Genomic DNA, 12777 nt, shown 5'->3' on the forward strand with positions numbered 1-12777 from the left:
TTATACACAACTGACAATTATACACAAGCGATTCCTGGGGGCAAGGCATTTCCTTGCCCTATTCTAGGACACATACGTGATAATGTATTGACAAGGAACAGAGAAGACACAGCTGCACAGAGATGAACAAGAGAAGACATTAATGCCGGCACAGGCTTATACTGGTGACAGAACTTGTTTTACACTGGGCAGCACTGGCACCTCCAGAATCACGGCACAGGGTGAAGGGAGTAGTCCTTCTGCCAGGAAGGGGGAAAGGAGTTTGCCGACCTGGCTGTTGACGGACCCCGCGGATCACCGCAACCTGCGGTTTTTGCCTGATCCCAGCCAGAGCTGGTTCAGGGCTCCTCCACAGCGCCGGCTGACTGCTGCCCTGCCAGCCCAAAGGAGAGGAGGCTGCCAGGCTGCTCCTCTCAGCGGGGAGCGGGGAGCCCTGGCAAGCTGGGCTTGCGGGTCCTGCAGTCGCCACGGGCAGGCAGAGTGAGGGGCAAACACTCCTCCCAGCAACGGCCCTGTGGAGGCCTCCACGCTCTCCCTCCGCAGGGGAAAGCTGCCTTCCCAGGTTTCAGGCATGAACAAAACCTGCAGCACAAACATGACCATTTTGCTCCTCCGGCTGCCCTAAAGAGCAGACCACAGTGCCGGTGATCTGGTTGCTGGAGGCTGGTGGGCACTGTCCCGTGAATCCAAGCCCAGCTGCCGCACTGTTGTGCTCTTGCCTCACCTGTCTTCCCTGACACTTATGGGGGTCCCTGTGCAGAAAGGAGCAGGGTGGTGGAGGTTGCACCCTGGTGTGCAGTGACGGCAGAGCTCTTGCACTGAGCTGCAGTGGCTGCAGCATCCCTGCCTCACTAGTGAGTTATCTGTGGGGCTGGCTTTGTGGGTGTTTGGCACAGCTCAGGAGGAGAACAGCAACACTGGGCATTGCAAAGAGGGAGGTCTTCTGCCTGCGAACAAACAAGCAACACTCCCTATGTGGAATCTGAGGCTGTATAAAGCCAGGCCTTACAGATAATCACTTCTACCTTCATTTTCTTGGCAGGACATGATTTCAGGATCCTGTTGTCCTCACAGCAGTTGTTGCTATGTTAAGGAGCTGAGGCTCAGCCAGCAATGTATCTTCCACTGACTCTATCGGCACAGAATCACCCCCCTGAAGCAGACAGTTGCTACTTGGAGCTCTCCCATGGTGCCAGACTTTGTTCTTCACAGATCAGTATCCCACGTACTTGATAACTATGTGTAACACAGACTCTGGACCTCACCCAGTATTCTGAGTCTATGGCAAAGGCAGGCGCTCCTTCAGGGATTTCAAAAGAGCAGCCTATATTTCTGATTTTGCAATTAGGCCTCAGTAACCATAGTCTGCTATTGAGAAAAGATCTGAAACAAAGTCTTAAAATGAATTTGAGAACCTTCCTCTATGCCTTTCAACACAGAGAGCATGCAATTCATTAACTGCAGAGGTCTGTGTGCACTTTTCAAGCCCGCTAAAGACCATGTCACTCCTGTCTTGAATTACAGTTTAGCATATGGATTTTCTGTTTACTTAAAATTTGGAGGAAAAAAATAAAAAGGCGTATTTCAGGACGCTCTCCTGACATAGGCTGTTTCTTCTGAATAAGACAATAGCTTCAATGCTGAGAGCAGGAGGCAAGCGATGTCATTGTTCTGAGTTCAGCTGGAAAAGCTGCAGGCAAGAAGCTCTTGCTCAATTCTGAATTCATTGGAACTGGGAGTCAAAAACCATGGCAACGTCTCACAGGTAAGTCTTGTGCACAACAGCAGGACCAGCTGATGGGAAGTGAGCTGTGAGACCCTGCAGTTCCTGCATCCACAGCTCCTGGCTGAAATCTAAGCTCCTTGTGGGATGGGTGATAAGGTCTCTCAGCACCTATTAGGTTCTGACAGCTGAGCGACCATCTGCTTCAGTTTATCAATGGTATCTTGTAGCTGTGATAGCCCCAGAGCCTGGGTCATCTGAGGACAGGGCTGTTCCAGAGGTCCTTCAGACATTCCCAGGGGGGCTTTCCCCCAGAACACAGCGACACATCCATCTTAAAAAGGTGGCAATACATAATGCCAATACACAAAGTCCCCACTAAGCTATCACTGCACTGCACAGCACACTGAAGTGTAGCACTAGTGAGAGTTGTTAGCAGTGGTTTGGTGCAACTCACATTTCTATTTGCTTTAAGCCTACAAAGCCTATTTGAGGTTAACTATTGTGGAATACCAGTGATTAAGATATTTGAAATACATTTACGGTGGCCCCATAACAGCAGTGATAGTCTGTAACAACTACAAGGAAAGAGAAGTCAGCAAAGTAAAAAATGGCTGGAAAAGAAGTATTTTGCATGTGGTGGAAAAATTCACATTCATCTGATTTTCACACTATTCTTCAACTCAAATGGTGTCAGCACCCACAACTGCAAACCAAATTGTTTCCTTGACAAAAAAGTGAAGCATCGCAACTTTGTAAATATGGTGCTAGCATTGTGAAGTACCTTGAAATGCAATTTAAGGAGCGTGAAAATAGACAACGTAAAGAGATTTCTTAATGTCAACAGCAGTGTTAGAAACCATATAACCAGAAGTCTGTTCCCTAATGCGCAGGCCTAGGACTCTGCCAGTCACAACTTCTTCTCCATTTATGATATTTCAGATCTCCTCCCAATTACATTGGGAGTCAACTCTTATTTTAGTATCCTCTTAACATTAGAATCTAAGGTACAGAGTGGGTTACCAAAGCATTCTGGAAACAAGCTACAACAGAACAAATCTGTTGGTAACCACATACACAAAAAACCCTAAATTTGTCCTTTCCATTTCACGCTAATGATTATACTCTGCTTTGTTTACATGAAAACCACATCTTTGTCCTGAAGGCAATTGTTTGTGCTGGGAACAAGTCACAATGTGCCGCTCTGGACACAAGTGTTCACAGTGTTCCAGGGTCTCTACTTTTTGGGAAAGGATAGATAAAAGACTTTGCCTGTCCAGAGGCAGAAACCCAATACATCACCTGGTTCCAAATTTCCACCTACTCCAGAGATACATGGGCAGAAGTTCTAGCTCTGTGACATTATACGTCATTACACTGGAAAATAGCATCCCTGATTTTTCACAACACCAGTTCCTGGCAACAGTGGTGCCTGTGTCAAGCTGTCCGGATTATTCTAACAGTAGGGAAAATACTGACTGTGACTTAGTACTGTAGGAGTGAAACTGGGAACACTGGGCTGTTTGCTAGAAGCGCACATCAGACTGTTGCTGGGTATTCTTGGGGATCTGAGGCCCCGGCACACTTGACCTGGGCAGTATGGAATAGACCCTGCTTCGGGAAGAGTTGCCACTCAGGTTGTTCCCCTGTATGTGTTCCATCCCGCAACCTTCTGCTGCTTCTTTTCCCAGCTGGTCTAGGCTCTGGGGGAGCAGCTCTTCCTGACTGGGTTCTTCCTGCTGTGAACCAGAAGAAAGAATGACCTGCAAGCCAACAAGAAGTCTAGCAACACTCCAGAAGAGAGATAAGGTGTGCATGATACTTAATTATCTTCCCATATTCTTCCAGAAATTAGTACAAGCCTGCCCATCTACTAAAGGTCCGATATACTGTTTGCTGCAACACTGATGAATGCACATTCAAGCATCAGACAAATGCGGAGAAATCCATCCTTTTTCACCCTCTATGAGAATGTTCACAAAAATGCTGTGGCAAAGCAAATCTGCAAACACATACTTGAATAAGCTTTCAGGCATGTTCACATGAGAACTAGGACCCCTCAAAACACTATCTCAGATGGGAAGCGATCACAAGACTACCCTGCAAAAGACAGGCTTCTTTCTGACTCAGCTAGGTCACTTAGTGCTGTTTGGCTGTTCTCATTATCAAAGCCATAAAAACATGAAGTAATGCCATGGCTCCCACATGCCTTGATGTCTTTGACTTTAAAGCTGAAAACCCAACATATGCTGGTTGACTGGGTAAAGGAAGTCTTTGGCAAAGGTCACAATTGTTCAATGAGATGCTATGGGAACACTGCTAATAATCTTCCACCTCATGTGTGATAAATAATCCACAGGCAAGATGTTAAGATCCCAGTCCACAGCACTGTCGTTAGCTACTCTTGCTGGGAAGGACAATATGATTTTTAATATTTTTTATATATTTGAGGATAAGTGGGTACAAAGCAACTGCCTCCACTGCCATGGGAATGAGCTTGGCCTCAAAGGAGCTGGAAGGTGTGTTTAAAGGAACCATGGTTAACTGAGGGGACATGAAAGCAAGAGGCTTTGTGTCATTTTGCTTGAACAGAACAGGCTTGATCACACAAAATGCTGACCCTGCCCAACCCTTTCTGTCTTATGTCAATGGGTACTGGAAAAGCCAAGATGACACCCTTTCACACAGCAGGGCTGGTCACCTGCCCTGAAGCTGGTTCAAATACATGGTGGAGGACTACCAACCTTGCTAATGTTATCCATTGGCTTGCCCAACAGTTCCTTCCTTTTCAGCTTGTTTCTTTCCAGCATGTCTAGCTTGCTCACCACTGCATCAATCTTGGAGCCAATGCTGTTTATGGACCGTTCCAGCTGCAGCACACGTTGCAGGAGTCTGGGGGAAACATGGAGAGCATTTGCAAGCTTTTTCTTGTGATAAACGGCAGGATTTGAAGCAGATATCTCATGGACAATGGGCAAGACCTCAAACAGGAGTGAATGTTCCACATCAGGTAACTAATTCATACCCACTAAAGACATAACTCCCTGCTACATTGCGTTTTCATCTATAATTAGTGGTTCTGCTTATGATGGGTCCCAACCAGTTTGGATCACAGTCCAGCCACAATATAATCCCATTATTAAATATTGCACCTGCCTCTCCTTTGATATGGCCCTATGTGGATTGCTTAGTGTTTCCCAGTAGCAGAATCAGGATCTCCTGATTCTCTGTGCTGTATTTATCCCATGCTCCTCCTGTGGAAGAAACAGCCGAGTGTTATTCTCAGACCTGGAGAATGAAGGCCAGCTAGGCTATAAATCAAGAACGTTTATTCCCACAGGACCTTCTGTAAAGGTATCAACCTCCCCTGGCCCAGTTATCCGAGCTACCTTCTGAACTGAAACATGACAGCATATTGCCAGTGGCCAGCTGACAGCTGCAGAAGTTATTCAAGAGGCAGAAAACAAAATTTCTTACCTCAATCTTTTACAGGAACAAGCAAATTACATTACAAGAACTGTCCCAGTTCTCTCTTGATCTGCTCATTTACACATGTGCAAGATAAAAAGGGGCAAGATCTTACTGAAACTGCTTAACACCAGTGTAAACAGTTAGATAAGGAAGCAGCAGGAAATCAGACCCCTCATTTGCAGAGGGGTTAAACTACTGCCAGCACAAACATACACTTGGAACTCTTCTTTGGAAACCCAGTTGGCTTTATTTGCGTGGTTATTTGTTGCTTCCATGTAGGTCAGATTCTCATCCAGGTTGTTGTCACCACAGGATTTCCCCAAATTTTCGATCTCTGTATTCAGGGCAACCTAGAAGATAAAGAAACTGCTGCAAAGTCAAATATTAACACTGTCAGCTTCACTGTGAATCACACTGAGCTTCACAGGCAAAGATACAGTCAGCTGCTATCCAGGCAGGGATGGAGCTGTATTTGAGTTGCCTGCTTAGTTTATACCACAAGCTATGCTTAGACCACTTTGGAGTGATCTCTGCCAGACAAAGGGTTTCTTTCCTTGCCCTTTTTTTACCCTTTTTGCTTCCAGGTCATGCTTCAACTGCTGTTGCTCCTCTTCATCAAGAATGCGGTTGCCATCTTTGTCGAACCTGGAGAAGGCTGCTGTGATCTCATGGTCTGGATGGCCCAGTCTGAAAAAGAATAGAAAGAGAAAACTCAAAGCGCTGAAGTTCTGACAGTGCGGGAGTACCCTTTTTGAAATCAGTGTATTGTTTCCTCCTGCCAGTGACAAACCTAAAACATGCCAAATGGGAAAAGAGACAGTAACACAAACCTATTTAGAACAGGCAATTAAACATGTGAAGAAAGATGAGAACTCTTTGGGGATTTTTGTTTGGCTGGTTTTTTTGAGTTTTGCATTGCCCAGATCCGAACTAACTGCTCTTCCGATCCTGAAAACCTGAGAATTTAGATTACCTGTATTACCAAGAGAAAGGGCTAAGCAGGTATCCCTCAAGCTGACTCACTTACTCCTTCAAGCTGTTCTTGAAGTCTTCAAAGTCTAGCTCTTTTGTTCCATTCTGCAGTGCTTTCTGCACATCGGAAATCCGCTCCTTCTTCAGCTTCAGCCTCATGAGTGTCCGGTTGTAGCTCTGTTACCAAAGGTACAAATGGACACAGAATCATGCAGGAAGAACAGTGAAAAATAGGGCAAAATGAACAACACAATATGGGTCAGCAGTTACTAAGTAATATAGGGAGATTTTAAGCTAAGCAGAAGTACAATACTGCTGAATGAGCCCCATTTCTAAACCAGGATTGCACCTTTAAAGCAACACCAACATGGTGGCCAAGTGTAGAGGAATTATAGAGGAATGAAGGCAGGTTAATTAACACTAATAATATAGAGCTGTGGGTTTGTTTCAGGGGCAGTGGGTTGTCTGACGTGGATAATGTACAGCTGTGACTAAGTGGTTAAATAGCTCTAAGGGGTATGGAAGAGGAGCACCTGTAGAGGAATGAAGCTGGGATAATTAACATTGATAACATACAGCTGTGGGCTGGCTTCAGGGGCGGTGGGTTGGCTGGTGTAGATAAAGTGCAGCTGTGGCTGGTTCTGTTAAGAGGTTGGGCAGCCAAGGAAGAGAGAGGAGGAAGCAGCAGAGAGAAGGGAGAGCAAGTGAGCGCGTGTGTGCTGGGATGAGGAGAACCTAGGAGAAAGCAGCAGAGGGACTGGCATGAAGAGTATCTTGGTATGAGATGGTAAAAGACCTTGTTGCAGCTTGATAGTTTGGAGAGTGCTGCAACAAGCACCAGATGAAGAGAGACCTGGAAGAAGCAAGGGGAGGAGAGAGAGTGCACCCCAGATGTAGGAGAGACAAGGAGAGGCCCCACGAGAAGAAAGGGGCCTGGATGAGGAGAGGCTGGCTGGAAGAGGGCCCAGAGAAGGAAGAATCCAGATGCAGCAGAGGCAAGAAGCAGGGTGGACTGGCCTGAAGGGGTGAAGAAACAGCATGGACAGTAAATGAACTGTTGAAACCTTGTGGGGATTGGCGGCCATGCTGGGGCAAGGCGCAGGGAACTACTTATTGAAGTTAACCTGGGATGGGTTGGTAAAAGCCCTGCTGCAGCCGGCTGGTTTTGGGAGTGCTGCAACAGCCAAGATCTCAGTGAAGTTTGCACTCTGGTTTTCTCCTACTGACTCTCCCTTTATCTGATCTCCCAGTCATCAGCTGTTTAAGATACTGTCTCAAATACTATTCTATGCAGAATATTAGGCCCATAGTACAAAGAGTTGTGACCTTCCAGGACCTTTTCTGGGATATGCCCATGTGAATCCAAATGTAACCCACTAGATTTGCACCACTGTAATAAATTGCTAAGCTGTGCACCACTGCACAGCTTAAAATACAACATGCTGTTTTATTGACCAAAGTATGCTCTCTCAAGGACTGAAAGAGCTTTGTCCAGAGACTATCCTGGGAAGAAGTCTCTCAGAAACACTACCAGCATGCTCAGGGAACAAGATTCCCCCAACCCTTGTTTTCTCCTCTTCCCATTTACAAAGGATCTGCAAGATTAATTTATCCCAGAAAGGAACTGTAATGTCTGTGTGCACCAAGAATGCAGATCTGAAGTGGGCAGCCATTGTTTCTCTCTAGTAAATTTCACATAGGTCAGGGACCTCCAGAAAATGCTTCAGGATTTAGCTAGAAAGTGGCACAGCTTTCACTATCCATCACCTGCTTCAAGATGTCTGAGAGCTGCAGCTCATCCTTCTGGCTTGAGAGCTCCTCCTTGACTTCTGAGTAGGTGTCATTGATGATGGCCAGAAACATGTTCTAGAAAAAGGGAAAGAGAGATCAATAAGCACGAGGCATCTTGCCTGTTCCAGCAGCTGAAGCAGCAAGAGACAGATACAGATGTGCAGGGCTTCGTTAAACAAAGAGCTGTTTCTACACGGGGTATCCCGTGGGTGGTGTGGAGACCCACTTTAGCCACACAGTGCTTTCTCACTGGGGAGGAGGTCCCTGCAGTTAAAGCAGTGGCTGAAGGTACATTTGTTCCCAGCTCAAATACCATCTTTGGTAGCCTCTCCTGCAAGATCTTAGGTTAAATTTGGATTCCTGGCACTGGGTGTTCAAGCTGGTCATTAAGAGCATCCCCCTGCACCCATTGCCTAGGAAAGACAGACACTGTACCCCACACTTTGTTCGCTGCTTGCTACAGAGCAGCTTAACTGATCTCATTGAATTCAGTTACCGTATCAGTAGTATTACCAGTCAGTTTTAGTCTTTACCTTAAAGGATGTGAATATGGCCCTTAATAGCTCTGATCATCAAATCCCCCATTTCAATGACATCCTCTTTGTCTACCTTGGCCTATTTACACTGCAAAGCTATTGTAACAGAATCTTCCTTTCTCTCTAAGCCTTTGCGCTGCATCTAACTTGGGGATTATCAGAAGTGGTCTCCCAAACACTGCTGTCAACACAGGGTCAAGGAGGGTGTTCTTGCTTACCAGGAGCACAAAGAAAACAAAGAACACATAGGTGACAAAGTAAATAGGCCCAAGGACCCTGTTGGCATTGTCAATGGAGTTGTAGTCAAAATCACCGAGAATGATCCGAAACTGGGTGAAGCTGGAGGAAAAAACACAAGGTCACACAAAAGCACATACATTTATCCTACATCCTCAGACAGTCCTGAGGTGAACCCTGAACCTGTCTGCAGCCCAGATGGTCACAGGCACAAGCCAGAGCAGGGTCTAAGTTACTCAGTCCTACTGGTGAGTTAAATGTACCCATAGTATTTTCAAGGGTGAAGTGAGCTATCTGGTTAAAGCAAGAGCTGGCTGGAAAGTAAAACATAGTTTCCACATAAATTTCTGGTTGTCCAAAGGGTGTTTTGGTCCAAACAGGAATTAAAAACAACAAAAAATTTCCCTTATAAACACATTTGACTCACTGAAGCCTTCTCTGGCACAAGAGTTCACGAGACTGTGAAGGTGATGTTAGTGCTCTTCAACCTTTTGTAATTCATAGCCTCTATAAAAAAGCAATTTTAAGTCTATTGATCAGAAATTTGCTTATATTTGTTATCTCTTGTAGACCCCTTAAAGGCAGGACCTGGATGCCAGAGGTCTGTAGAACGCAGGCTGAAAACCATTGCTGTAGCAGATACTTCCCTTAACATCACGCGTTGCCTGAGTAGTCCCATGGACTGAAAGACTGTCTGAGATCGGGTATCTTAACTCACTTCCCCAGCACCCCCTTCTGTGCATGCTCATTCACCCTAGTCATCCCCCATCTCGGGTATTTTGATACGTTGTCTGTGGGACTTCTCTGGAAGCTGATCAGTGAAATGACCATTGTAAAAAATACCCTCAAATTAAAAACGAAAACAAAACCAACCCCCCCCCCCCCCCCCAAAAAAAACAAAAACCCAGACAGAAAGACACAGACTGTGAAGTCACATACAGTGAAAAGGACCTTGAGAGCCCAGAGCCTGAAAACCCTCTGAGAAATGCAAAGCTCCATTTCAGATTCCTTGCATTTGGACTGTTTAGGGGGTTGGGAATGTTTTCCAGGTCTAAGGAAGGGAATATTGCATTGCTTCCTCTTCTTTGGTTTAAATTGTCCCAATTCAGTGATGCTGATTCCAGTAAGAAATTATTTTTCTGTCTTCTGCTTTGAAAATGTCTACTTAATCATTTTTAGACTATTACATAGTGTATTTTAGAAAAGTTAATGCTGAATTTGTATTAAAATTAGCATATTATATGATTACCAACTTCCAGAAATTAAGTGGAGCTGCTATCTTATCAAAATCAGATATATTTATAAATAATATAAAAACGAAGTTTCTGACTTTTTCAGTGATTAAAGCTATCACCTTGACAAGATTCATTACTTCTGTGAATACCCTGCAGCAATTATTAATTTATTATTCATATTAGTATTAATTCATACAAAGATTTGGAAAGAAAGTGCACTATCAGATGAAAACCAGAAAATTTTTCATGCAGCTGTTGTGCAGACACTGAAACAACGTGATCAGCAAGTGTGCTTGGAAGCCAGAGAATTTCAGAGCTTCTACATGGGCTTCTTTCTCACTGAAAAAAACAACCACCCCTCACTCTGAGCCTACCTCAAAACACTTGTTTTGAGCTATTCAGTTCTTACTACCAGAATTACAGAGAACTTTAACCTAACTAGGCCTAAAGCCATCTGCTGGTGTATAAATTCACACATTTTCCAAGGTCTTAGTGACAAGCAGTGCCATTCTACTGCCTTTACAGACCCATGACAGGTGAGAAGGTGACAGAAGGTCCTGCAGAACAGAAACTAAATTATCAGCTGAGCTATGATGCTTTTCTGCAGAGATGTTAAATCACTGCATATTGGGTACCCTTGGTGTACCTAACAATTCCACATCAAGGGAAAGCTGTCTAGGCTTCAGGAAACTGAAACTTTTCATTAGATGCTGCTGTGAAAAGGCTGGGATTTCCATTGAATTGTAGGGCTGCAAGGAGTCTCCAAGTCTGGTAGAATCAGCTACTCACATCACCCCTACTGATAAAACACCAGACAACCAGAACTCTGTCTGTAACCCTCAATTTTCTCACCAGGTCCCTTTGTCTGTGAAGACGTCACAGCTGGAGGACTGTGAGCAACTTATTAACCATTGTGGCTTTATTGCAATGAAATACAAGAGGTGTCTGACTGACGTCCAGATTTGCAACTGGAGGGAGGTTGGAAAGCAGTTAAAATTCTTTTGATGAAGTGATGGAAACATGGTTCTGCACTTACATGCATTTAACAAACGTACTGAAGTTTTCCACTTGTGTCCCAAATAGAAGGTAACCCAGCTGGGCATAGGCAAAGAAGACAATGAAGAACATAATGGCAAAGCCCAGGATGTCCTTGGCACACCGTGCCAGTGTGGAGGAGAGCTGTGTCATTGTTTTGTTAAAGCTAATATACTTGAATATCTGCAAGAAGAAAGAACAGGGACAAATTTCGGCCAAACCACCAGCTAAGTCAGTCTCTGTCATATATGTGCACGCTTACTAAAAAAAAATAGTTCGCTATAGTACCAAAGCACTGAGAAGACACTGAGCTAGAGGAATGGTGGCTAAGTGTGCAGGCTATTTGTCCCAGGTGCGCCACCACCTTCCCGTGGGATCAGAAACATACAGCTTTGTTCCCTGTGTCAAAGGAAAACATAAAGAGGGACTGCTATAAGGACAAATGCCTTGTGGCTAATGAGGAGCCCCAAGTACAGTGTGGCTTTCCAAAGTGTCAGGATGCTTTGGTTGAAATGCAAAGTCCATGCCAACAAACAAGTCATTTCCAGTTGTTGGGTGGCCATCATGAAAGGAAAACATAGTTTTCCATTTATCATCCAAAGTACTAAAATTTGGATGAACAAAGTTACATTTTTGTGGTGGTTTGACCCTGGCTGAATGCCAGGTGCCCACCAAAGCCACTCTAACGCTTCCCTCCTCAACCACACAGGGGAAAGAAAATATAACAAAAGGCTTGTGGGTTGAGATAAGGACAGGGAGATCACTCAGTAATTACCGTCATGGGCAAAACAGACCGGACTTGGGGAAGATTAATTTATTATCATTCAAACCAGAAAAAACTTCCCCCCACCCCTCCCTTCTTCCTGGGCTTAACTTCACCCCCAAATTCTCTGCCTCCTGCCCCCAAGCAGCACAGGGGAACAGGGAATGGAGGTTACAGTCAGTTCATCACATGCTTCTGCCGCTCCTTCCTCCTCACACTGCCCCTGCTCCAGTGTGGGGTCCCTCCCATGGGAGACAGTCCCTCCATGAACTCCTCCAGCGTGAGTCCTTCCCACGGGCTGCAGGTTCTTCACACACTGCCCCAGCATGGGTCCCCCCACAGGGTGCAGCCCCTCAGGCACAGACAGCTCCAATGTGGGTCCCCCACGGGGGCACAAGCCCTGCCAGCAAACCGGCCCCAGCCTGGGCTCCTCTTCCCACGGCGGCACAGGTCCTGCCAGGAGCCTGTTCCAGGGTGGGCTGCCCCACACTGTGGGCTGTGAAGGGTCACAGCCTCCTTCAGGCATCCCCCTGCTCCGGTGTGGGGTCCTCCACCAGCTGCAGGCATATGTATCTCTGCTCCACCGTTAACCTCCACGGGCTGAGGGGACAGCCTGCCTCACCATGGTCTTCCCCATGAGCTGCAGGGGAATCTCTGCTCCGACACCTGGAGCACCTCCTGTCCCTCCTTCTGAACTGATCTGGGTGTCTGCAGGGCTGTTGCTCTCACACGTTCTCACTCCTCTCCTCCACTGCAATTTGTTTGCCTAGATTTTTTTTCACCCCTTCTTAAACATGCTATCCCAGAGGTGCTACCACCACTGCTGATTAGCTCAGATTTGACAGCTGGCATTGGCTCTGTTGGACTTGGGGGCAGCTTCTGGTATCTTCCCACAGAAGCCACCCCTGTAGCCCCCCTGCTACCAAAACCTTGCCACACAAACCCATTACAATTGTACACAGCATCCTGTAAAAGCACTTTTACACCTCAACATCTGAGCTCATCACCCTGTCC

General features: G+C 45.8%; 1 protein-coding gene and 1 long non-coding RNA gene across 6 annotated transcripts in view; one reads left to right on the top strand and one right to left on the bottom strand.

Moving 5' to 3' along the window:
* The window catches only part of LOC114011371 (uncharacterized), a 15130-nt gene extending 9264 nt beyond the window's left edge, over positions 1–5866 (top strand). Inside the window, exons 4-6 of one of the 2 annotated variants that reach the window (XR_008745611.1) lie at positions 3415–3532; positions 4531–4733; positions 5779–5866. This is a non-coding gene — a long non-coding RNA (uncharacterized LOC114011371). The remainder of the gene's footprint in view (positions 1–3414; positions 3533–4530; positions 4734–5778) is intronic. The other variant, XR_003553227.2, reaches the window with a different exon arrangement.
* PKD2L1 (polycystin 2 like 1, transient receptor potential cation channel) overlaps positions 1736–12777 on the bottom strand; it is a 27280-nt gene continuing 16238 nt past the window's right edge. For all 4 annotated transcript variants that reach the window (XM_055794733.1, XM_055794728.1, XM_055794724.1 and 1 more), the window contains 8 exons: positions 11002–11183; positions 8712–8832; positions 7934–8032; positions 6222–6343; positions 5764–5881; positions 5408–5544; positions 4468–4615; positions 1736–3462 (listed from right to left, as the gene is read on the bottom strand). In XM_055794733.1, coding sequence (XP_055650708.1) covers positions 3250–3462; positions 4468–4615; positions 5408–5544; positions 5764–5881; positions 6222–6343; positions 7934–8032; positions 8712–8832; positions 11002–11183 — 1140 coding nt within the window. In that variant the 3' untranslated portion in view covers positions 1736–3249. The remainder of the gene's footprint in view (positions 3463–4467; positions 4616–5407; positions 5545–5763; positions 5882–6221; positions 6344–7933; positions 8033–8711; positions 8833–11001; positions 11184–12777) is intronic.

Source organism: Falco peregrinus, chromosome 1, assembly GCF_023634155.1.
Source record: "Falco peregrinus isolate bFalPer1 chromosome 1, bFalPer1.pri, whole genome shotgun sequence".
Classification (NCBI taxonomy): Eukaryota; Metazoa; Chordata; class Aves; order Falconiformes; family Falconidae; genus Falco; species Falco peregrinus.